The sequence below is a fragment of the Mytilus edulis genome, chromosome 5 (assembly GCF_963676685.1).
Source record: "Mytilus edulis chromosome 5, xbMytEdul2.2, whole genome shotgun sequence".
Taxonomy (NCBI): domain Eukaryota; kingdom Metazoa; phylum Mollusca; class Bivalvia; order Mytilida; family Mytilidae; genus Mytilus; species Mytilus edulis.
In genome coordinates, this window is record NC_092348.1 from 88,283,971 (window position 1) to 88,311,285 (window position 27,315).

General features: G+C 32.8%; 1 protein-coding gene across 1 annotated transcript in view; it reads right to left on the minus strand.

Annotated features, from left to right (window-relative positions):
- Window positions 1-27,114, minus strand: part of LOC139524725 (protein disulfide-isomerase TMX3-like) — a 119,886-nt gene extending 92,772 nt beyond the window's left edge. Inside the window, exons 1-9 of the mRNA XM_071319754.1 lie at window positions 27,046-27,114; window positions 26,897-26,942; window positions 26,081-26,120; window positions 25,480-25,643; window positions 18,352-18,432; window positions 15,079-15,193; window positions 14,080-14,157; window positions 13,459-13,525; window positions 12,133-12,307 (exon numbers count right to left, since the gene is read on the minus strand). Of these exons, the coding sequence (XP_071175855.1) occupies window positions 12,133-12,307; window positions 13,459-13,525; window positions 14,080-14,157; window positions 15,079-15,193; window positions 18,352-18,432; window positions 25,480-25,643; window positions 26,081-26,120; window positions 26,897-26,942; window positions 27,046-27,076 (797 nt within the window). The 5' untranslated portion in view covers window positions 27,077-27,114. The remainder of the gene's footprint in view (window positions 1-12,132; window positions 12,308-13,458; window positions 13,526-14,079; window positions 14,158-15,078; window positions 15,194-18,351; window positions 18,433-25,479; window positions 25,644-26,080; window positions 26,121-26,896; window positions 26,943-27,045) is intronic.
- Window positions 27,115-27,315: the final 201 nt, after the last annotated feature.

Genomic DNA, 27,315 nt, shown 5'->3' on the forward strand with positions numbered 1-27,315 from the left:
AATCACCATGTTTGACTTCTGTGTTGATTTGAAAATCATATATTTGGGTTTTGTTCATTCCTTTAGTAAAAATGGTAAGATAAAAAAAAGGGAAAATCTGCCAGCTGGGGTAGGGGTGTAATCTTTCACTTTTTTTTGGTAAGAAATAAGTGTAGACTCGTATTCTTTATTGTAATATATTTCATAATAAGAAGTCTATGCATGGTTGGTGTCATGACTGATTTCAAGTTTGTAATGTCTTGGTAAGGTGGCACGGTAGTATTTGCATTCCAGAATTTAGGTTGCTCTTTTGTGTACCCTACCTAAGTCAATGTATCTGAACAGTGTGATTGGACAAAAAATACAGATATTAACTGAAATACTTTCCCAAACTGAGGGATGAATCAGGAGTAGAAAAATATGAAATAATTTTACATACAGATGAAGATGAATTTTTGGGATTTTTTTTTAATTTTGTATTGACTGCACGATAGACCTAAAAGCACTAGTGGCCTTAGGTTTTTAAAAATAGCAAAAAAAGTAAACGGTCATGATACACATTCAAATTCATTTCTGAATAGTAAAATGAAAGTATTTCAGTTAACTGTGAATGTAGAATTTTTTGCAGTGTTAGAAATGGGTGAAAATTCTTAAAAGGCTATCATTATCCCCTATGGGCAAGGAAATACTACCGTGCCACCTTCAATGATTTTCTATATTAGTATTTCAAAGGGAGATAACTCAAAACAATTATTTGATTAATTCAAATATTCAAACTCACCGAATGAATGCAGATTTCAACCTTTATTTATTATTAACATGGATTTCATAAAACTGCAATGAGAAATGAAGACGATAGATCTAGAGAGCTTGATCCTTCAAATTATTAACATTTCCAGCAAAAATAATATATCAGCAATGACTGTTTCACTCATACAAGATATTGTTGATGTAACCCTCAACATAAAGTTCGATAAACAAAGAGTTATGTTGGCTTAAGAGTGTGTCCAATGTTGTGTTTTTTAATGATTCAGCTAGTAATGCTAATCTTATATGATGTCAACCCGTACATAAATTCCATTTTACTCCAATAAGAACTGCATACTATGCTGATATTTTCATTTTATTAACATTTAAAAAGGGAGATAACTTTTTCAAAAATAATTGCAACTCAAAAAGATTTCTAAATTTACTGGAGAAATTACATTCACATATATCTATACTAGCTACTAAAGGATGATACCGATCTCCTCTGAAACCATACAAAGTGCCAAATATTTGTGATATGACATATAAATGATGTGTTTTGTTCTTCCTAAATTTGTCTTTGAAACAATCTTTTCGTCCACAGAAAATGCCAAATTTTGAGAAAATAACCCATCTAGAGACAATTTTTGATCCATGTCTTATACATTTATGTGCATGCCTGCAAAATTTAAAAAAACTCTTTAATTCAATCCTTAACCAATTGTTAGGCAATTCCGCGGTTATCTTCCAGTTTCATTAAACTCCAAAGAGTACTATAGGTATGAGAGCACTTACACTTAATTTCCAACAGTGATAAGTCCATAAATATTTATCCATTAATTCTCATTTTTTAGCTCATCAAACATATTTCATCTTTAAACCTTAAACATAAAAAAACCTTTGACATGCATTCCATAAATCTGCAATAAAGGTCAGCACAAAAGTGCTTGCATTAAAACTCATTTCTATGATTTGTAACTTAACCATATCTCCTTATTTTCATCAATGAATGAAAACTTTTACTTTTGTCTAGGATTTTTTACAGAAATGGAATGCTGATTATATGGTTATTCAAATAATCAACATATTCTGACCTACTGATATCCAAGCTCTTAAATTCTGTATTTTCACTTATATACTTTGAAAAAAGCAATTCAAACTTATACACACTTTGAATAAAGGAATTTTGAATGAATGCTTATAAAACGATTTTAATGATTCAGTGATTGGCATTTGTGTAAATATTTTTGAAGCATTAAAGCAATGTAAATATATTACATAATCTGGACCTGTATGTTTATGAGTGCCAGCAATAAAATCAAGACAATGTTAAATTTTCTACATCCTCAGCAATTATTGAAATGTCAGAACATTAATCACATTTTAACCATGTAAATCAAATGCTTATTACAGGCGTTATACTATACAAAAGGTTTAAAATTGTCACTTTTGTCAGTCAATAAAAGTGTCATCACTTTAGTACTTAGAATGTAATACCTAAAAGTTTTATAGCAAAACCCTCAAGTGGTGCATTAACCTCACAAATGTAATAATTTAGATATATATTAAAAAGATGCTAAAAGTGTTTTGTGCACCAGTAACTTCAGTTTACAGTTCAGTATTAAAGTTGTAATAAATGCAAATTGCTATATAGCTAGTTGATGTTGAATGACCTTTATTTACACCTGGGGTAACTCGAATGTATGCGTTTGTTCATTCAAATGTTTAACTATGTTTTTTGATGTACTTGGTATTGTAATTTCAATATGTGACATTCTCACAATTTAGTCCAACAATAGCGATAATAAGCCCAAACATATATTTTAAAGTTTATTACTAAACTGCTGAGGATTTGGTTCAGAGAGATGAAATACAATGATAAGAAGATGTGAAATAATTGCTAATGAGACACCTCTGCACCAGAGATCAAACACATAAAAGTTTAGAACTATAATAGTCATTGTAAGGCCTTCAACAATGAGCAATACCTGTGCTGCATAGTAAGCTCTAAAAGGCATAACATGACAAGTGTAAAACAATTCAAACAAGAATACTAACTAACAGCTAGATGTATGTTCAAAACAATAGACAAAAAAAATAGTTTTATATTAGCAACAAACAACAGATCACTAAATTACAGGCTCTTGACTAATGGAACAGGTTCATACAGAATGTGGGGGGTTAATAATGTTTGCTGGGGTGACACTCCCCCTCATGATATAGGGACATGAAGACATAGTTTAATTAAGTTTTTTCATTGAAGTTCTGTGTTAATTGGTTAGTAGAGTTCATAGGTCATATTCACATTTATAACAAACCTACAGTGCCTGAGTACTGAAATTATTTCTAGTTTTTTTTAAATGAATAAATGGACTGAGTCAATTATGTCTGAATTTACAGTGTCTGAGACGATGACTTTGACATGTTTTAATTAAAGACTACAAACAACCAATGCAAAAAAGGACAACTAACACAACATCTCTGTTTGTCCATTTGTAAACTTTTCTCGGTCATAACCACAGAAAATCAAGTAGTGGGCCAACATTTAAGTAAATATTTGACACTTAACATCCCCCGTTATAACTCAACCTTAACCACAAGGATGATACCTATATTAAGTAACACAGCAAGAACATGGGTGTAACTTCTTCAAAATTCCTCAATATAGAACATGCTTGTCATTTTTTTAATTCCAGCAGCAGCCATGATTAGGGGGTAAATTAATTGAACTGATAGGATAGTTAGTATGAAAAGCATTGAGTTTTTTATATACATTTTAACAGATAATATGATAATAAATTAGAAAAAAATTAGTCCCTTTTCCCTCTAAATAAAAATATGTTTAAGTTACTTTTGGAACAGGATCTTTAATAACATATTTGTGCTTCAATTATTTAGCCTAAGCAAGCCTTGGGGATAAGACAGAGAGCTGATAATACTAAAAAAAAGTAAATGATAAAGATCTAACTTTCAGGGGGAAAGGATATTTACAATATGTTAAGCCACACTAATGATTTCAATTCAGTCTCTAAATTAAATCAAGGTCCCTTTTTTTAATCCCATCCAAGCAAATAAATTGCAAGTGATCCTATACTTATGTACTGTGGATTCATTTATTTTCGTGTATATTCGTGCATATTTGATTTCGTGGTTCTGCCAGTCACCGTATAAAAAGCCTATTGAAAAAATGTTATTCGTTGAATATTTGAATTCGTGGTTCATATGTACCCACGAAACCCACAGAAATTGATATCCAACGAATAATAATGAATCTACAGTAGTCAATGCTAGTAACTGCTAACTTCTGCGATTACATTCTATTTCATCTTAAAGCCCAAGGTCAAGGTCTGTTGAAAGTAAAAATTATGCAAATAAAATATGGTGATGTAAAAAAAGGCCCTAAGATTAAGTACAAAGCAGGTACAGAAATATAGTTTCCATAGCATCTCCTTTGTGACAACAATACTCCATCTAGGAAGCATCTGATTGGCTGAACTTCAGTTTCCATGTTAAGTTCAATGGGAAGGTTATATCTAGTTCAAGGTGGGAAAGTTTTACACTCTCTTCACTTAAAACAAATTACTGTCACAGGGTTGGCAAAAACCCGGGTTTTATGAGTATTGCCCAGCCCAGTGGGAAATACTGGGAAAACCCGGGTTTTACTGGGTTTTAATGGGTAATACTGGGCAATACTGGGTAATATAAAATACTGGCCTGAATTTTAAAGAGGATTCAGTGATCAAACTCAATTGCAATACATTTAAGTTATTTATAAACACATTTTGATTTATAAATTAGTTTACTTGTTTGAGAGTGATAATACAAGTGTATATAAATTTGAAAAAGTACTATTCTTGCAACTTTGAGACAAGTAAACATGTAGGCACACAATTTACACAAATATTAATGGAAAAGGCCTTTAGCAATAATTCTCTTCCGAAAGTCTATTAAATCACCCTCTCGTCTAGATTGGTCAAACTGTTAACATAAATTCAAATACTTCATTTTTCAAATGTATATATCTTACATTAAGAATTAACAAGAAAATGTAAGAAAAATTACTTTTGCATAATTTATATGTACATCCCTAATTAATAAGTAATTATTCAGATTAGGACATTGATATGTTTATATAACAATATTCAGCCTTTTCATTTCTACAAGGTATAATGACTTGACCCTGTAGGGTGTTTATTTAGCAATAAGATTGCATAGACATTTGGATAATAATTCACATAAACACTGCTATAAAATGCATTTTTTTTGAAGTTGGGATAGTTGAAACAATACATGGAAATTAACAAGGTATTAACAATACTAAAATATTCAAATTTTGTATTTTGCCTACATAGAAGTAGTGGAGAAAAGAATGAAATTGAATTTTCAATCTTCTAGAAACATGACTCTCAATGGTTATCTGTATAAAATGTATATATTTAGCTATAATACTATGAAACTACAACAAGACTTTACCATTTTGTGTTAAAATAAGCTTAAAAAGTCTTATTGCCCAGTATTACCCAGTATTACCCATTTCTGGGAGTATTGCCCATCCCGGGAAAACCCGGGAGTTCCCGCCTGGGTTTTCCCGGGCGGGTAATACTTTGCCAACCCTGTACTGTCATAATAATAGGGTTGTTATTCTCATGGTAATAAAACAATAAAAAATGCAAATTTTCATCAAAAGGTACATTATGCATTTTTAAAATACTTTGAAGTTATAACACTTATATCAAGCCTTAATTATTGGCATCTAAATTAACAATTTCAAAGTAATTCTCACAACAACAAAAATAAGACAGGAATTTTCAAGTTACTTACATTTACATAACATATTAATATGTTGCTGTGGATTATTAAAAACGACATGTTTATTTCACAGAAAAAACTTAACATTTTCTCTTTATTAAAACTGCTAGATTTCTATTTGGTTTAATATGTAAAGATGATAAGGAGCTTAAAATTGAAGAAAGTTCAAAGAGTTATAAATAATTGAACAGAAACCTAAACTTTGGAACTTTGGTAAATCTAAAATAACAAATAGGACTGAGAGCTATTGCTCACCACTAATACCACTAATACCTCCACTTGGTAGACAGGAAGTTGATGAGCCATGGAAATGAAAATGCATTACAAGGTATAGCATACTCACATAAAGCCTAATAACAAATTCCAAGAAGCAAGCCCTGAAGCCTCTTGTAAACTTGTGATAAAAATTTCATATATGCCATGGCCATTAAGTGAATATAATATACAGGTATTTGGTTAACCAGAAATTGATGAGCAATGAATTCAAAACAGCATAGCACAGAAAAGTAAATTGCCATGAAGCCTGAAAATAAATTTCTGATGGCATATATGTGTTGTTTCATAGAAAAATGTCAAACATGGCCACTAGGCCTTGGATTATATAAGTAATTATTTAAAAGAAAGATGATTAGCATTGAGTTTGACAATGCAATAGTACAGTAAAGTATGTTAACATGGTCACAGTTGAATTAAATTGAGAATGAAAATGGTGAATGTGTCAAAGAGACAACAACCTAACCACTGAGCAGAAAACAGCCAAAGGCCAACATGACGTCAAAATTTTACAGAAATCTTTGAGATGTCCAGTAATGGCAGACAAAGTAATAGGTGTATTGTTAAAGCCTGTATGTTAACTGTGGTGTCAATTTTAGGATATTTTGTTGCTGTCTTATTGATATTTACCTGGTATCTCCTTTTATAAATAAAATATCTTTTGTCCATAGATAAATGAAGTTATGTTTACTTTAATGGAATAGAAGGATATGGTATTTCAATTCATGACAGGATATTACTACATGCATATGAAACAACCACCCAAAGGAAGGGGAACAGTGCTTTTATTGCTTGTTTCTTAATGTATAACTAGGTAAGGGCGAAGTATAGTATTATATAATTGGGCAGTATTTCAGATATTATGAAATTTAGTATGCAGCAAAAAAGTCATCTTTTGATCCCATTATATTTTCGTATCATTAAAACAAAAATGCAAACTTGAATTAGGAAATCATCCAAAACAGATTGGAGTTCTAATTACCAAGCTGTTTTCTTCTTCTTCAAAATTAGAAACTTTTATCTGACATAAATGAAAATGGTAAAATATTTCATCAATTCGGTCATTGCATAAGAATTCTCAGATGGTAGACACATCAATGTTGATTTATTTGTATAATAACTTTTAATACCACTTTAAAACATCTATTTTTAGTTAGAGAAATTCAAAATACTGGAGAAAAACTGAAAATTAGAAGCAAGAAACTTATAATCCTCAGTCTGACATTCAAAAGTTTTAGAATATCCTATTTTACAACATTGATGTTTTTGTACGAATTCACCTATTTAAAAATCATGCACTTCTTAACCCATATGGCTATTGTGGTCTCTGCAAGCGTGCTGGGTGTTGTGGGTTCATCCCCCAAAGATTTGAAAACTAGTATGTGCTGCTTCTCCTCAAAGCAAACTGTATTTAGGGTAGGAGTAAAGTAACTGGTTAGTTTGTAGTCTCAATAATATGCCAATGTATGATTATGTGTCTTCCTGCATGCAGTAACCTTATGAAATACCTTAGAAAACTGACTTAGAATGTTGATAGAAAACTGACTTAGAATGTTGATGGAAAACTGACTTAGAATGTTGATAGAAAACTGACTTAGAATGTTGATCTTGTAAGTATAAAGCTGGATTCATGCTCTTGTCCCGAAAATGCATTTAAATGGCTACTGGGTGTTAAACAGTATCATAATCATCTTTAACCATAAAGAGGAAGCTGTAAAGAGCAACATCTATCTTTAAAATTAGATTAAAATCCAGGGCCAACTTGATTTGTCTTAAAATCTAAAATATGTAGGTATATCAACATACTGAACATAGGTTTACAATAATATAATGATGGACATAATAAAATCATGAAATAATTTTGTCATATTGATAATACTATAAACCCCTCAAGACTCACAAGGTTAGTAAAGGTTGTTAATTAATCCTGTAGTAGCAGAATGCCCTGAACAGTTTCATTCAAGACATTTTAAAAACGTTATGTAACTTCCTGTGTCTTAATATTATTGTATAAACCATATGCCAAAAGATTTTCGCCTATACATCTAAATTATCATATCAGGACCACAAAAATCCTTTCTGCAATTTAATTTAACATTCTTACTTGAATTACTGTTTTGTTTTATACAAAATGCACATGATTGATGTGAACGATCTTGGTCTGTGCATATTTGAATGTCTACACCTCATCTAAACAAACATATTTAGTGATTAAATTTCCGCTAGTCTTTGGTTTTTTCTTTAAATGATAACAAATAATAGCTGATGAATTATTTTCTCTAGTATTGCATAAGTTATCTTCCATTCAAAAAGGTTAACACAACACTTTTCCATCATTTTATTTTGTTTAAATTTTCTTAACACTGCTAACTCAATGTTATTCACAGTTTTATAAATCTTTATAGATGCAGATTTATATCAAATCTACAACTTTTCTTGTTTTGAAAATCTACAGAATTGAATAAGCTTTTCTTTTCTAAGCACTACCAACCCAAACATGATAATTAATAGGATGCATATTTATCAAACATTCATGTAGATCAACCTGTAGGTTACACTTTGTAAATACAGCTATTTCATAAACCACACCTCTTTTGGGCAGATCTATAATATTCATAGATACATGCAAGTTTTCCTTAATCCATAAAAATAAGAAATAAATTAATCCACAGTATATGGAAGTCAATCATTAAGATTGAAAGAATATTTTTATGACCCAATCAACAAATAAATTGTAGAAATCAATATTTTTGTCCTTGTGTGCTATTGACAAATTGCAGTGGCGGATCCAGAAATTTTCAAAAGAGGGGGCCCACTGGCTGCCCACTCTTGTCGTGCTATAGTGGTTCCCTATATAATCAACCAAAATTTTCCCAAAAAAGGGGGACCCGGGCCCCCTGAAAAACCCTCAAAATCCGCCCCTGCATTGCAATTTTAAACTCATTTGTGTTTTTAGACGCTCTATCTAAATCAGTCAACCAATAAATGTCTATGTGATGCACTAGCTAGCAGACCAAAAATTTATATTAGACAGTTGACTTTCCCATTTAAATGATTTTACAATAGTCATTTTTCGGGCCCTATATATATAGCTTATTGTTCAGTGTAGGCCAAGGCACTGTGTTGAAGACCATACTTTATAATAGTTTTTCTTTACTTAATTGTGACTTGGTAGGAGAGTTGTCTCATTAGCACTCATACCACATCTTCTTATATCAAAGTATAAATATGTATTATATGCATTAATCTGATAGATACAACTCACACAGCATAATATGAGCTTCAAATTGATGTTATTGGTTTCTTCTTTTATCTTTTTAATTTTAATTTCATTCAATTCAAGATAATTATATTTTATAGCTTTGTACATTACTAAAAATATCTATGAAAACCAAAATGCATATGTCCAAAACTTTGTCAGCAGAAGAAAAACACATTTTCCAAAAATTAGTTAATGAACAAGTTTTTTTGTTTATTTTTCTGGCAAAACATTGCATGTGATGCTTTCAAAGGATTACTTTTTATTCCATTATATTAGTGAAATCCCCCGATTGCTAACAAGACAACTATCCACCAAAGTTCAAATGAAGTGGATGTAAGCAATTATTACTCAGGAGTAACATTATAAAGGAGTAAGTTATTAATTCCTGTAAATCCAGATGGTTACATTATATAACTTTGTTGTAATCTGCTAGCTATATATAGACAACTAGCATTTCACATTCATGAAACAAATGATATTAGTTTTCAATGGCAAGAGAACAAAATCTACATTTCAAATTCAAAATAGCTGTTTCAAGGGAACATTTTACATGTCAGATACAATATCATATTCTTGAATACTTCTTCAAAATATTTCCATGTATGTATTCAAAATGTGTTATTTTCTACTTTTTTTAATCTATCAATTTTCTACTAGTATCAATAATTTACAATTCATTAGAGTAATAAATGATCACTAATCTATCAGGGGCAGATCTAGCCATTTTAAAAAGGAGGGGTTCATAACCCAGGACAAAGGGTGGGGGTTCCAACTACATGTCCCCATTCAAATGCATTGATCCTCCCAAAAAAAAGGGGGGCTTCCAACCCCCCGAACCTTCCCCGTGGATCTGCCACTGTCTTTTCACAGTCATACTACAATTAATCTTACTAAGTTATCCATGATAGAATCATTCAATTTATAAAAAAACAAGAATGTGTCCTCAGTACACGAATGCCCCATTCGCACTATAATTTTCTATGTTCAGTGGACCGTGAAATTGGGGTAAACCCTCTAATTTGGCATTAAAATTAAAAAGATCATATCATAGGGAACATGTATACTACGTTTGAAGTCGATTGGACTTCAACTTCATCAAAAACTACCTTGACCAAAAACTTTAACCTGAAGCGGGACAGACGGACGAACGAACGAACGGACGGACGAACGAACGAACGAACGAACGGACGAACGGACGCACAGACCAGAAAACATAATGCCCCTCTACTATCGTAGGTGGGGCATAAAAACAGCTTTACTTAGATTTACCATAAACCACTGAAGCAATTTTGATGCCAGCTGCAATCTACAATTGTTAGATAGCTTTTAAATCATTATCAAAAAAGAATTACCCAAAATTGTAATAAAATGGGTTACTTCAAGAATGATTTAAATCATCAATTGAAGGTGAAATCAATTAAGTACACATGCCATTTGCAAAATATTGTAGTCTGTACCTACATTCATTATTAGATGTGTCAAAACTTCAAAATTACTTTCCCTATTGACCTATAATTGTTTACATAGAAATGTCAAGGTCAAAACATGCATCCTTTATTAAACAATGTCAGTGAAAACATGAATTGTTATGCAGGTTATATAAATGTTTTTGTTTTCTTTATGCTTTTGCCTGCATCAAAGTGAATATATAGTGAATATATAGCTATTAGTTCAATTCAGTGTCAAGGCCACCTTGAAATTATTACTCAATGAATATTGATTCTGATTGGTTGTCTTAACTTCAAGTTTATTATTTTTCTATTCCATTCAAGTTTTAAACATTAATGTAGTATTCAAAGAATTTAAAGTGGTTCTTTTGATTTAACCAGCCATCATAGTTTTAGACATTGCACTTTTAAGGTTCAAATATAATTGTCGTTTTGAAGTTAATTATAGCAGACGACAAAATTTAAATTAGTTGTTTACTGTTTGTTTTTACCCCCTTTTATCCACTTGAACACATATGTTACATTAAATTGAAGATTAAATTGGAATATATATTAAAACAGCTTCATTCCAGTGAAATATTTCATGCATTTCTTTTGATTATTTTTGTCTGTCAACTTTTAGAGAGACTTCTACTTACACTGGATTTTTATGTATGTTTTGTTTATTATATTCGTCGAGTGGAATATTTTGCTGAAAAAGCATGTCTGATATTTAATGAAAATAACCAGCTGAGTTTAAATGCAGGCTCCAGAAAATTTCTATGTGCTATATACATTTAACTTTCATTCAGAAAAAAATAAGTTTAGCTATTGCAAAACATGTTCAACCATTTTGATGAAAGAAAAAAACAAAAATAGAGGAATAATTTATATAGATGTGTTGGGGTGACAGTAATGGCCCTTGGAGCTGCCAAAATATAAAGGGCTGTAATTACATGAAGAAGGTCATCCAAAAATACAACACAACTTGATCTACAACTCTACTCAGGGCTGTAATCACATGGAGAAGGTCATCCACAAATAAACCACAACTTGATCTACAACTATATACATTTGTTAAACAAGAACAGCTCAACATCTATAGTCATAACAGTGAAATTGTTTAATTTTGGAAGCACAGAAGAATGGAAAGAAACAAAAAGGTAACACAAGAGATTTTTCAGTAGCCTAAAGGATGACCGTTTGTTGCAGCTACAACTTGTACACATACCGAAAACAAATCAGATGTTTGTGACAAAGGGCTGATTGCTGCATTTCTATATAGAATTACAAAAGGAGACACTTCAAAAAATGTTCTTTCATGCTCTATGCAATTTTGAATTGAACACCTTACATTTATATCAACGTCCAGTAATACTCTGTTATTTCAATGTCTACTTCATAAAGAAATCCAGCAACATTTGAAGTATTAATATTTTTAGGGGTTTCTCAAGGGATTTATTTCAGTACCCTAAAGGATAATAACAATTTGTATACATACCTTAAATAAATCTGATTTTTGTGACAAGAAGATGATGGCTACATGTCTACCTCAGTAGTAGGAAGGGAGACAATTCAATTATTTTGAATGAAAATCTATATATTAGATAAGATAATAAAACATGCTTGACAAACCTAGAATTAACTTTCTCATTTTCTTTCTCATTTTCATCAATGGCCACCATTACCAGTATCTTGCCCATTTCTGCCACATCATTGATGTTACCTCCTGCCACCTTGGGAAAGGCCTGATATCTTTCAGTATTTACCCAGAATTCTAATGAGGACTTAGTTGGTATACCATCTGGAGCTATCATATAAATTATATACATTTTAAAGACTTAATATTTATAATAGCAGGGTTTCAAGCTAGGATTTTGAGGTCTTATTTAGTCACTTTTGCTTAAATGACAATAAAATGTGTATAAAAATTTTTCTTTTATGGGTGACACAGAAAACTTTATGACATCAAATAAACTACTCTTATAAAAATTATTTTCATTGAAAACTGAATTTTCAGAAAAAGACAATCAGATAAACAACAACAGCTGCAGCCAGAAAAGCTAACAATGTCTCACTTTTGTCGCAGGCAATATAAAAACGGGTATGAAATTCCTTTTCAATGAAGCAGATAATAACCCATAAAAAGTTAGTATTGGCATGAAAAGGAGTAGGTCCGGTAAGGGCCGATTTTGGCCTCAAATTTCAGGTTCATCTAACGAAAGTTTTTGGACACTTTTTAAACACTTAAGTGTCTATTTCAATTGATTTGATTAGTTTCTGTGAAAGATTTTAACTGATTTAATCATTAAAAACACTCTGATTCAAGCTTAAATATGACAAATCAATCAAATATGCCAAAAAACATCATTTTTCAGATGGTTTTTGTAAAAAATGAAAGTTGCCGCATCCGTGTTCATCCTCAACCTTTATATATGTTTTGTATTATAATCAAATACAACAAACATTTCAATATTATGAATGAACACAAATGCGGCCACTTTCATTTTAGACGGAAACCGGCTAAAAATTAACCAAAATGCTTAAATTTTGAAGATTTCAGTAATTTAGCATGACTTAATGATGCTAAAACGCGATATGTGTGCATTGTGTTATCAAAAACAGCATATATGTATGTAGCAGAAGCATTTTACTTTCCAAAATATAGCTCAAAGATTACAATTTCACAATTTTCTAAAACTGCTATATTTGGGGCCAAAAAGGGGTCTTACTGAACCTACTCCTTTAGTTGTTAAACATGTTTTAAGTTTGTTTGATCTGTGACAATTTATTAAACAATACATCTTAGAGATGCATCTATAGTAAAAGAACATTATTCTGTGCTGGGATCTGCACCATGACTCTAAAGCCCTTCTAAGCCTGCATATTTAAATCAAAAGCTTACCATTTCTTTCTCCCTTGAAGGGGGGGGGGAATCTGATAATCAAGGACTATACTTACCTTCATATTCAAAATATTCTGAATCTTTGAAAACTAGCACTGTTGGATAGCTTTTAAGCTTAATATCCTAAAAAAACAAATGTTAAAAACAAAATTAGAAACATTTGGTTCAATTGATATTTGATATGATCTGCATGACATGTAACTATATCAATATATCAATGTTACCAATTAAAACAGTTTTAAACACTGACTATTGCAAATAAATTAGGAGACGGTATACATAAAATGAAGTTAAATTTATATCACTGATGTCAAATTACTGTTTTATTTACAGCACAATAGGCAGCTGTCATTTATTATTGGTGGAAGAAGTTGGAGTGCCTTGAGAGAACAACAGACTTTTGTCATGGAAACTGTCAAGTTAGATTGAAGTTTAACACAACTTCCCCTTGCAGAGTTCAAACTTAAAACCTCAATAATGGCAAGCTAGTGATACAGTGATTGAACTACTAAGACCACTCGCATGGCCCTTTATTGTTAGTGACCAACTAGTTAGTGATCTATTCATGTTTCAGTGTTCCTAATCAAGGCTTATTTTGTTAACATAAAAGTTTAATATTCATTTAAAAAAAATTCCAATTAATTTACCAGTTCATTTTCTTAGACTAAAACACAAACCTTTGGTAAAATATTTTTCTTCCCTGAGTAAAAATACATCTGTACAATAAATTTGTCTGCTACTTCACTATACTTTACCTACAAAAGGAAAGTATTATTTAGATCTAAAATAAATTATAGTGTGATTTACAAAGACATATTTTTTGGATTTTCAGCCAACCATATGTTTACTGCTTAGTACGGAGTGGATGAGTCAAGCTCTATCCAAATAGATTATAAGTTTGTTTGTATATTGTGTTGTTTTATCACTGGCTCTGATAAGAGGGAGGATTGAGCACTCATAAACATGTTCAACCCTGCCATATTTTGTGTGTCCAAAGCCAGGAACTTTATCAATCAACTGATTGTTGTTGGAATTAAATTGCAATAATTGTGATATTAAGGCCTCTTAAAGCTTACTCTATCTCATGATGTTTGTTTTGCTAATTGTTGGTGAAGGCCATATGCATATATGGTTGCATGTAATTTTTCATATCTTTGTTGTTGTTTTTTAGAACAATTAGTATTTTGTCTAATCAGCAATCATACCACATATCATGTGCTTATCTTTTAAATCAATTCTGTTAAAAAGGAGTTTCAAGCACTGATGTATAATTCTATTTGTTTAATTTAAAAACCAAAGTTCATGCAATCAGTTCTTGTGCTTGGAATACTATATCCCACTGCAATTAGTTCTGAATTTACAATAAATGAAATATAACCATTGCACCTGTCCTTAGTTAGGAACCTGTTGTTCAGTAGTTGTCATTTGTTGATGTGGTTCATAAATGTTTCTCATTTCTGCTTTTAATATAGATTAGACCTTTGCTTCTCCCATTTGAATGGTCACTTGTTGGGGCCCTTTACAGCTTGTGATTCGGTGTGAGCCAAGGCTCCTTGTTGAAGACTGTTCTTGACCTATAATTTTTAACTTTTTACAAATTGTGACTTCAATGGAGAGTTGTCTCATTAGCACTCATACCACATCTTCTTATATCTATATAGAAATACAGATCTTACAAGCAAGTCATCATGAGGATCTTCATCTCCGATATAAAGGAAAAATACTTGGTCACTGTGATCACTTTTTACATTATAATATTTTCCTATACTGGCAATCTTTCTAACTGCTGGTCTACAAGAATAACAAAAAATATTTCAAAACTAATTATCACAAAGATAACTTTTCTAAGCCGACTGGTCAAAACTTGTTATCATTCATTCTGACCAAAGTACAGGATATTTGTCTTTAGGTGAATTCCAGTATTAAGGGAGATATCTATACTTTATTGCTTACCAAAAGAATGTGTAGTAATTTTCTCTTATAAAAAATTTAGTTCCTGAAACCCTGGAAAATTTATCAAAAAGGTTAACTTTTTTCTATCATTAATTTTGAAAAAAAGACACACCATAAAATGAAGTTATTTATAACATTAGTATGCCATACCAGATCATGATGTAGGAGCAGACATCAGTATATCATTAACCTGTCACACAATGTAAAGTAGGAAGGAGGGCAGACGTGTAGTTGGAACTGTTTCACATGGCTTAAAATTTGTTTGCCAAATGTGTAATTGCCCTCCGAATCTAATTGATAGTTTAGGTGAACAAAAATATGGATTTGGGAACGTTCTAACCATCGCTTGTGGAATTGTACCACCGGTAACAGTGTAGAAACAGTTATCAAAGGTATCAGGGTTATAATTTAGTACGCCAGACGCGCGTTTCAACTACATAAGACTTATCAGTGACGCTCAAATCAAAAATATTTATAAACCCAAACAAGTACAAAGTTGAAGAGCATTGAGGATCCAAAATTCCAAAAGGTTGTGCCAAATACGGCTAAGGTAATCTATGCCTGGGATAAGAAAATCCTTAGTTTTTCAAAACGTTCAAAGTTTTGTATACAGGAAATTTATACAAATGACCACATTATTGATATTCATGTCAGCACCGAAGTGTGACTACTGGGCTGGTGATACCCATGGGGACGAAACGTCCACCAGCAGTGGCATCGACCCAGTGGTGTAAATAGTTATCAAAGGTACCAGGGTTATAATTTAGTACACCAGACGCGCGTTTCAACTACATAAGACTCATCAGTGATGCTCAAACAGGCAAGAGGAACACTAATCAAGTCTTTGTAGTGAATTCCGAGCCTGCTGTTGGTAAGATGTCTAATTGAACTTGATTTTTTCATTAGTAGTTTAATATCAGTTGTATTTGTGCTTTAAACTTTTTTAATTTGAACTTGTTTACCAAATGTTTACCATTTGTTCTTAAATATAACTGCAAACAATACTTTCAGTATAAATTATGTTGATTATTAAATATTGCTGTAGTGATCCAATAATAAGGTTTTAACAGCTAAAGGAAAGCCTTAGAAAACAAAAAATAATTTATTCACAGTACCCAGTGTTTTTTAAGAGATGACAACCATACAAAAACTCTACATTTGTTGTTCTCATGTTACTTGGACACATAATTCCAAGCTGACCAGTCTTTGCATTTACTCCGTAAAGCTATGCAGATAGAACAGAAGCAGTAAGTACTAATTATCTATTTTTGTTACCTAGCCTGAGATTAAACACACAACCTTTTGTCCTCAATCAAATATGCTACCATGAGACCACCTTTGCATTCTTATTTATATTTAAACTGTGTAATTTTGTTTTATCTAGAAAAGCCATGTTATAATTTTTGGTCTTATTGTGTAGTTGGATGCTATCTCCTTTATTTATCAACCAAACTCTATCTACTCATACATCAATTATCAATACTTACCCCTGAGCTTTATTTACAAATTCTATCTACTCATACATCAATTATCAATACTTACCCCTGAGCTTTATTTATCAACCAAACTCTATCTACTCATACATCAATTATCAATATTTACCCCTGAGCTTTATTTACAAACTCTATCTACTCATACATCAATTATCAATACTTACCCCTGAGCTTTATTTACAAGTTCTATCTACTCATACATCAATTATCAATACTTACCCCTGAGCTTTATTTATCAACCAAACTCTATCTACTCATACATCAATTATCAATACTTACCCCTGAGCTTTATTTATCAACCAAACTCTATCTACTCATACATCAATTATCAATACTTACCCCTGAGCTTTATTTACAAACTCTATCTACTCATACATCAATTATCAATACTTACCCCTGAGCTTTATTTACAAATTCTATCTACTCATACATCAATTATCAATACTTACCCCTGAGCTTTATTTATCAACCAAACTCTATCTACTCATACATCAATTATCAATACTTACCCCTGAGCTTTATTTATCAACCAAACTCTATCTACTCATACATCAATTATCAATATTTACCCCTGAGCTTTATTTACAAACTCTATCTACTCATACATCAATTATCAATACTTACCCCTGAGCTTTATTTATCAACCAAACTCTATCTACTCATACATCAATTATCAATACTTACCCCTGAGCTTTATTTATCAACCAAACTCTATCTACTCATACATCAATTATCAATACTTACCCCTGAGCTTTATTTATCAACCAAACTCTATCTACTCATACATCAATTATCAATACTTACCCCTGAGCTTTATTTATCAACCAAACTCTATCTACTCATACATCAATTATCAATACTTACCCCTGAGCTTTATTTATCAACCAAACTCTATCTACTCATACATCAATTATCAATATTTACCCCTGAGCTTTATTTACAAACTCTATCTACTCATACATCAATTATCAATACTTACCCCTGAGCTTTATTTATCAACCAAACTCTATCTACTCATACATCAATTATCAATACTTACCCTGAGCTTTATTTATCAACCAAACTCTATCTACTCATACATCAATTATCAATACTTACCCCTGAGCTTTATTTATCAACCAAATTCTATCTACTCATACATCAATTATCAATACTTACCCCTGAGCTTTATTTATCAACCAAACTCTATCTACTCATACATCAATTATCAATACTTACCCCTGAGCTTTATTTATCAACCAAACTCTATCTACTCATACATCAATTATCAATACTTACCCCTGAGCTTTATTTATCAACCAAACTCTATCTACTCATACATCAATTATCAATATTTACCCCTGAGCTTTATTTACAAATTCTATCTACTCATACATCAATTATCAATACTTACCCCTGAGCTTTATTTACAAATTCTATCTCCTCATACATCAATTATCAATACTTACCCCTGAGCTTTATTTACAAGTTCTATCTACTCATACATCAATTATCAATACTTACCCCTGAGCTTTATTTACAAATTCTAAGATATCCTCTTTAGATCTTTCACCACGGAATGTGTACATTTTCTCCCCTTCAGAACTGAAAATAACAACAAGAATAAATAGTTAATTTTAAATAATTTAAGTATTTAATGCTTTTAACAGTTCTCATTGTAGAAATTATCTTTTAGCCAAATAATCCACTCAATGTAAATTCAGAAATTATTGTGTGTATTTATTATTGCGAAATTTTTAAGAACGGACAAAAATGTGAGATTTATTATTATATCATGAAAATCTGCATACAGATATATGTTACCAGACTGTGAGTTCTTATTATTGTGATCTAGTCATTCAGTCGCATTATTCGCATTACTTAAAACCTCCCAATAATTTCTGAATTTTCAGTATATAATAACTACATACTCAATATTAAATCAAGATAGTTTGATAACTATTTATAGATTATTACATGGCATTTTCCATATTGGCCCTGGTATCAGCCCTAGACTACCATATCAAGCCAGAGGGCTTTAGCCCGAGGGCTTGATATGGGTCGTGGGCTAATACCACTGACCATATGGAAAATGACATGTAATAATCTATTTATCACACATTTTCAAACAAGAGGCAAGAGATAGCATATACATTTTGCACCTAATTATGTTTGATATTTTCAACAAAAATTAAAAAAAACATTTTACGAAAAAAAAAATTAAAAAATGTATCACAGTGAGTTAACAAAGTTCGTATCACAGTGAGTAAACAAAGTTTTGTGAAAAGCTTAACAAATAATTTACCATTAATATACTAATTCTCAGAACTGTATATATTAAACGACTTAAAGTGTTATATTTCCATATAATGCTGAGGAAGAATACACCATATCTCTACTATGATTTGAAAATATATTCCGCTTGAACTTTCAATGTCATACAACAATCACTTTTTCATTGTGGGGTCATGTATTCTAAATTCTTTATGACATCAAAATTTTACAGGAACTTTTGTGATTTCCATTGTTGATTTTTACTCTTTTTTCTAATACAGCAGATTCATAACCTTCTAAATTTCTTTTCATTGTGTTCTCATTTTTCATTTTTTGTATGAATTTATATGCATCATCATTTGATCTGTGAGAAATCTCTCCTGATCGTCTAGTTGCTTCGAATGACAACTTGTTTACAAATAGTTTTTGATTGACAGGTTACCGGGAGTTAAACTCGGAGGCTCGATATGGATATCGATATTAGCCCTGAGGCTGATAACCAACCGTGACTTCCGAAATATGTGATAATATCAGATTATTACATGGCATTTTTCATATCGCATGTATTATCAGCCCTAGGTTCAATATCAGCCCAAGAGCTGCATGGCTCGAGGGCTGATATTGACCGAGGGCTGATAATACATGCGATTTGAAAAATGACATGTTATGATCTTTTTATCATATGCTTCAACAGTAGAGAATAATAACAGATTCATTAGAAGTTGAAAGAGTAAAAAGTTCTCGGACGTCGGACCCAAAATTTGATACATTCAATATGAAATCTTTCTATCATATGCCTCAACAGAGAAAAAAATACACATTTTGATATGGACGAATTGACAAAAAAATAATTCAACAATATACATAATGAACATTGTTTGGAAAAGTCAACTTTTTTAAAGTAACTTTCTAAATTATGTTTCAGAAAAACATAAAAAATGCATTTATTTAATTAATTTTTCTTTCTAATTTAATTTAATTCTTTTACACAATATAGTTTCCAGTATTCAAATAATTGTTTTGTACACTACTTTGTAATGTTTTTCACTGAAAACGTAGCATTGAGGTGTATTTTCTGGAATTTGCCGAGTATCACCGGAATGCCATGTGATAACGTTACGGAAAGGCATGTGATAACAATCAAGGCATTTGATAAATGTTTCATATCAGCCCGCTAAGCACCAATTCGAAAAATATGGAAAATACTTTAATTTAATGCTATTATCATACGGTAAAAATCATATGTTATTTAGTCTAAGTATATGATAATATAAAATAAATGACACAACCTGCATTTTGATGTGGTGCAATTATGTTTCTCTATATATATACATGTAGTGCAGGATTTATGGAAAAATCTTTTTTCCAGCTATCTGCTTAAAGTGAGTTTTTTCATCATCAAAAGTTTTAATAATTATATATTTGCAAGCAGGATGACAATATCAGAAAGGAAATTTGACATCATAACTGATAAATGTCAGCTGTTGTTTATCTGAGAGAAAAAAAATCACAAGTCATATGATAAAAAAACATGGTAAACGTTATAAACCAGCAAAGAATAAGAAAAGTAATGATCTACCATTTGCTTGTGTGTTTAGATGACAGACATCTGCTAGTGTGTTTAGATGACAGACATCTGCTTCTGTGTTCAGATGACAGACATCTGCTTGCGTGTTTAGATGACAGACATCTGCCAGTGTGTTTAGATGACAGACATCTGCCAGTGTGTTTAGATGACAGACATCTGCTTGTGTGTTCAGATGACAGACATTTGCTTGTGTGTTTAGATGACAGACATCTGCTTGTGTGTTTTGATGACAGACATCAGCTTGTGTGTTCAGATGACAGACATCTGCTTGTGTGTTTAGATGACAGACATCTGCTTGTGTGTTTAGATGACAGACATCTGCTTGTGTGTTTAGATGACAGACATCTGCTTGTGTGTTCAGATGACAGACTTCTGCTTGTGTGTTTAGATGACAGACATCTGCTTGTGTGTTTAGATGTCAGACTTCTGTTTGTGTGTTCAGATGACAGACATCTGCTTGTGTGTTCAGATGACAGACTTCTGCTTGTGTGTTTTGATGACAGACATCAGCTTGTGTGTTCAGATGACAGACATCTGCTTGTGTGTTCAGATGACAGACATCTGCTTGTGTGTTTAGATGTCAGACTTCTGCTTGTGTGTTTTGATGACAGACATCTGCTTGTGTGTTCAGATGACAGATATCTGCTTCTGTGTTCAGATGACAGACATCTACTTGCTTGTTTAGATGACAGACATCTGCTTGTGTGTTCAGATGACAGACTTCTGCTAGTGTGTTTAGATGACAGACGTCTGCTTCTGTGTTCAGATGACAGACATCTGCTTGTGTGTTCAGATGACAGACTTCTGCTTGTGTGTTTTGATGACAGACATCAGCTTGTGTGTTCAGATGACAGACATCAGCTTGTGTGTTCAGATGACAGACATTTGCTTGTGTGTTTAGATGACAGACATCTGCTTGTGTGTTCAGATGAAAGACATCAGCTTGTGTGTTCAGATGACAGACATCAGCTTGTGTGTTTAGATGACAGACATCTGCTTGTGTGTTTAGATGTCAGACTTCTGCTTGTGTGTTCAGATGACAGACATCTGCTTGTGTGTTTAGATGACAGACATCTGCTTGTGTGTTCAGATGACAGACATTTGCTTGTGTGTTCAGATGACAGACATCTGCTTGTGTGTTTAGATGACAGACATCTGCTTGTGTGTTCAGATGACAGACATCTGCTTGTGTGTTCAGATGACAGACATCTGCTTGTGTGTTCAGATGACAGACATCTGCTTCTGTGTTCAGATGACAGACATCAGCTTGTGTGTTTAGATGACAGACATCTGCTTGTGTGTTCAGATGACAGACATCTGCTTGTGTGTTCAGATGACAGACATCAGCTTATGTGTTTAGATAACAGACTTCTGCTTGTGTGTTTAGATGACAGACATCTGCTTGTGTGTTCAGAAGACAGACATCTGCTTCTGTGTTCAGATGACAGACATCAGCTTGTGTGTTTAGATGACAGACATCTGCTTGTGTGTTTAGATGACAGACATCTGCTTGTGTGTTCAGATGACAGACATCTGCTTGTGTGTTCAGATGACATACATCAGCTTGTGTGTTTAGATGACAGACTTCTGCTTGTGTGTTTAGATGACAGACATCAGCTTGTGTGTTCAGATGACAGACTTCTGCTTGTGTGTTCAGATGACAGACATCTGCTTGTGTGTTTAGATGACAGACATCTGCTTGTGTGTTCAGATGACAGACATCTGCTTGTGTGTTCAGATGACAGACATCTGCTTGTGTGTTTTGATGACAGACATCAGCTTGTGTGTTCAGATGACAGACATCTGCTTGTGTGTTTAGATGACAGACATCTGCTTGTGTGTTTAGATGACAGACATCTGCTTGTGTGTTTAGATGACAGACATCTGCTTGTGTGTTCAAATGACAGACATCTGCTTGTGTGTTCAGATGACAGACTTCTGCTTGTGTGTTTAGATGACAGACTTCTGCTTGTGTGTTTAGATGACAGACTTCTGCTTGTGTGTTTAGATGACAGACTTCTGCTTGTGTGTTTAGATGACAGACATCTGCTTGTGTGTTTAGATGACAGACTTCAGCTTGTGTGTTCAGATGACAGACATCTGCTTGTGTGTTTAGATGACAGACTTCTGCTTGTGTGTTTAGATGACAGACATCTGCTTGTGTGTTCAGATGACAGACATCAGCTTGTGTGTTTAGATGACAGACATCTGCTTGTGTGTTTAGATGACAGACTTCTGCTTGTGTGTTTAGATGACAGACATCTGCTTGTGTGTTCAGATGACAGACATCAGCTTGTGTGTTTAGATGACAGACATCTGCTTGTGTGTTCAGATGACAGACATCAGCTTGTGTGTTCAGATGACAGACATCTGCTTGTGTGTTCAGATGACAGACATTTGCTTGTGTGTTCAGATGACAGACATCAGCTTGTGTGTTCAGATGACAGACATCAGCTTGTGTGTTTAGATGACAGACATCTGCTTGTGTGTTTAGATGTCAGACTTCTGCTTGTGTGTTCAGATGACAGACATCTGCTTGTGTGTTTAGATGACAGACATCTGCTTGTGTGTTCAGATGACAGACATTTGCTTGTGTGTTCAGATGACAGACATCTGCTTGTGTGTTTAGATGACAGACATCTGCTTGTGTGTTCAGATGACAGACATCTGCTTGTGTGTTCAGATGACAGACATCTGCTTGTGTGTTCAGATGACAGACATCTGCTTGTGTGTTCAGATGACAGACTTCTGCTTGTGTGTTTAGATGACAAACATCTGCTTCTGTTTTTAGATGACAGACATCTGCTTGTGTGTTCAGATGACAGACTTCTGCTTGTGTGTTTAGATGACAGACATCTACTTCTGTGTTTAGATGACAGACATCTGCTTCTGTGTTCAGATGACAGACATCTGCTTGTGTGTTCAGATGACAGACATCTGCTTGTGTGTTTAGATGTCAGACATTTGCTTGTGTGTTCAGATGACAGACATCAGCTTGTGTGTTTAGATGTCAGACATTTGCTTGTGTGTTTAGATGACAGACATCAGCTTGTGTGTTTAGATGTCAGACATTTGCTTGTGTGTTCAGATGACAGACATCTGCTTGTGTGTTCAGATGACAGACATCTGCTTGTGTGTTCAGATGACAGACATTTGCTTGTGTGTTCAGATGACAGACATCTGCTTGTGTGTTTTGATGACAGACATCTGCTTGTGTGTTCAGATGACAGACATTTTCTTGTGTGTTTAGATGTCAGACATTTGCTTGTGTGTTCAGATGACAGACATCTGCTTGTGTGTTCAGATGACAGACATCTGCTTGTGTGTTCAGATGACAGACATTTGCTTGTGTGTTCAGATGACAGACATCTGCTTGTGTGTTCAGATGACAGACTTCTGCTTCTGTGTTTAGATGACAAACATCTGCTTCTGTGTTTAGATGACAAACATCTGCTTCTGTGTTTAGATGACAGACATCTGCTTCTGTGTTCAGATGACAGAGTTATGCTTGTGTCTTTAGATGACAGACATCTACTTCTGTGTTTAGATGACAGACATCTGCTTCTGTGGTTAGCAGTTTGTTTAGATGACAGACGTCTGCTTCTGTGTTTAGATGACAGACATCTGCTTGTGTTTTTAGATGACAGACGTCTGCTTGTGTTTTTAGATGACAGACATCTGCATGTGTGTTCAGATGACAGACATTTGCTTGTGTGTTTTGATGACAGACATCTGCTTGTGTGTTTTGATGACAGACATCTGCATGTGTGTTCAGATGACAGACATTTGCTTCTGTGTTCAGATGACAGACATCTGCCAGTGTGTTCAGATGACAGATTTCTGCTTGTGTGTTTAGATGACAGACATTTTCTTGTGTGTTTAGATGACAGACATCTGCTTGTGTGTTCAGATGACAGACATCAGCTTGTGTGTTCAGATGACAGACATCAGCTTGTGTGTTCAGATGACAGACTTCTGCTTGTGTGTTCAGATGACAGACCTCTGCATGTGTGTTTTGATGACAGACCTCTGCTTGTGTGTTTTGATGACAGACATCTGCTTGTGTGTTTTGATGACAGACATCAGCTTGTGTGTTCAAATGACAGACATCTGCTTGTGTGTTCAGATGACAGACCTCTGCTTGTGTGTTTTGATGACAGACATCTGCTGGTGTGTTTTGATGACAAACATCTGCTTGTGTTTTCAGATGACAGACATCTGATTGTGTGTTCAGATGACAGACATCTGCTTCTGTGTTCAGATGACAGACATCTGCTAGTGTGTTCAGATGACAGACTTCTGCTTGTGTGTTTAGATGTCAGACATTTGCTTGTGTGTTCAGATGACAGACATCTGCTTGTGTGTTCAGGTGACAAATATCTGCTTGCTTGTTCAGATGACGTTTTCATGCATGTAAAGATGCTGGCCATATACATGATATATGTGTACAGATGCCACTTAAATGTTCATTAATTATAAGATTTTTGTTAAATGTGAGTACTATTGTCAATTGAAAATATGTCACTTGAAACATAAGTAAAAATTTTAGTTTGATATTTTTTCATTTACTGTTATATATTTTAATTAAAACATATAATTTTGGTAATCAAATGTCCACTACAACTAACTGCCATGCTTCATGTACAAATGTATCTTATAGTGAAGACAAATTAAAGAACAAATTATATAATACCAAAATAGCATTAACATAAATTATATACTTCATTTTTTAATATATATATATATATATATATATATATCAATGTATATTATACTTTAATAGATCTTACTATTTGATTGTGGGGTATCCCCTGACATCAAATTCTGATGCCACATGTGTATATCTTGTAGCATCGATTTTCCCAACTTTAACATCACTTGACCTGAGTGCTGCTCCTACTTGGTGATAGATTGGTTCTAACTTTTTACAATGTCCACACCATGGTGCATAGAACTGTAAGATAACAAAAAAATAGTTATTGCAAAAAGTCATCAAACATAATAATGCCAAAAACAATCATCATTTTAAAAGTAAAATAAATTGTAAAGATGAGCATAGCATGTCACTGTCACATAATTATCAGACATAAATAATAAAAGTCCATGATTATATAATATAAGTTGTTTTTTCCTCATATCTTATAAGGCTCATATTTATCAGCTTTCAAAAATACTAGTGTATACAGTATATTGAAGAGCCAAAGTCATTTGAATTTGGCTTCAATTGTCTTTTAATCTTACCTTACAGCTTTAGGGCCTTGCATGCATTGGATAATGGAGAAAAACATGGAGAAAAAAATATGGTTTGTCTTAGAAACTTGAAACACAGCTTAATATAATTTTACCAAATTATAGATAACATGGATCCTTCAAAATATTCTGGATACTTACTTCTAATAACCATTTTCCATTTTTTCTGTGATCTAGTATTCTGCTCAAAAAAGAAAATTGCTATTGAATGATACATATATATGCTACATAATTGGCATAAAACTTCAACTGATAAATGTAGGGGAATAGTTAATAAATGAAGATCTCTAATTGTATAGAAAAATAAATAATCATGTACAGGATTGATTTATATTTTTTTCAGTTTGAGACAGAACCTGGCCATCTGTGTCAGCACCTATTTTCAATAGACAATATTTATTAGCACAAACACATTTATGTAATCATCTGATGACAGGTGTGGATGAAATATTGCCAATGTATAGCAAGAGAAGAAGAAGCAATTACATTTTTTTTTCTAGGATCGGCTGCACTACACATTATGGCTATTTGTTAGCCATTACTTGCATTGACATCAAAAAGGTTCCTGATTTATTTTTACCTCATTAAAAAAAATATATGATATAACAATGTTGAGCAATTGTTACATAAAGTCAATATTTCAGCTGGCACAGACTCGGGGTCAACTGACATATTTCCAAATAGAGATAAGGTGTCTTGACATCCCATAAACTCATGAAAAACCATTTGGACCATAGAGTCTATTAGAGAATAGAGGAAATTATGGAAAAAATATATAAAATGTGATCTGCACTGATCTGTGCACTACTGACCAAGGGTGACTTGTCCAAAAGAATTCAATGTAAAATTTTAACAATATCATAGTGCTAGTACCTAAAGAAAGATTAACACTTGCTAAAATATTTACATATTATTACTTTGTTATATTTCCGGGAAAATGCGAAAAAAATATCTCACCTTTCATCCAACTCTAAGACTTGCCCAACAATTTTTCCTATTTGGACTGAAATAAAATAAAATGAAAAATATATATTGTCATTTTGCAAACAGGACAACATGAGCTCAAATAATGCGTTGTCTTATAAAACATTTAAAATGTATTTTACCAAGCAGACAGAAATAAGCCGGTGTTTTCATTTTGTGTAGTACAATATTGTTGTTTCCGGTTGAAAAACTAACTTGAAGACCATAGTCGGATACAGACAAGATATTTTCCCGTAATATTCCACAGTGGAAAACAATATTGACTAAGTACTTATTTCGATGATTTTATTGTGGAACATCAATTGAGACTCTGTACATCTGCCTACGTATAGCTAGAAAATAAATCATCATTGATGACTTTTAAATATTTAACTAGCTCTAGGCTCTAAAAA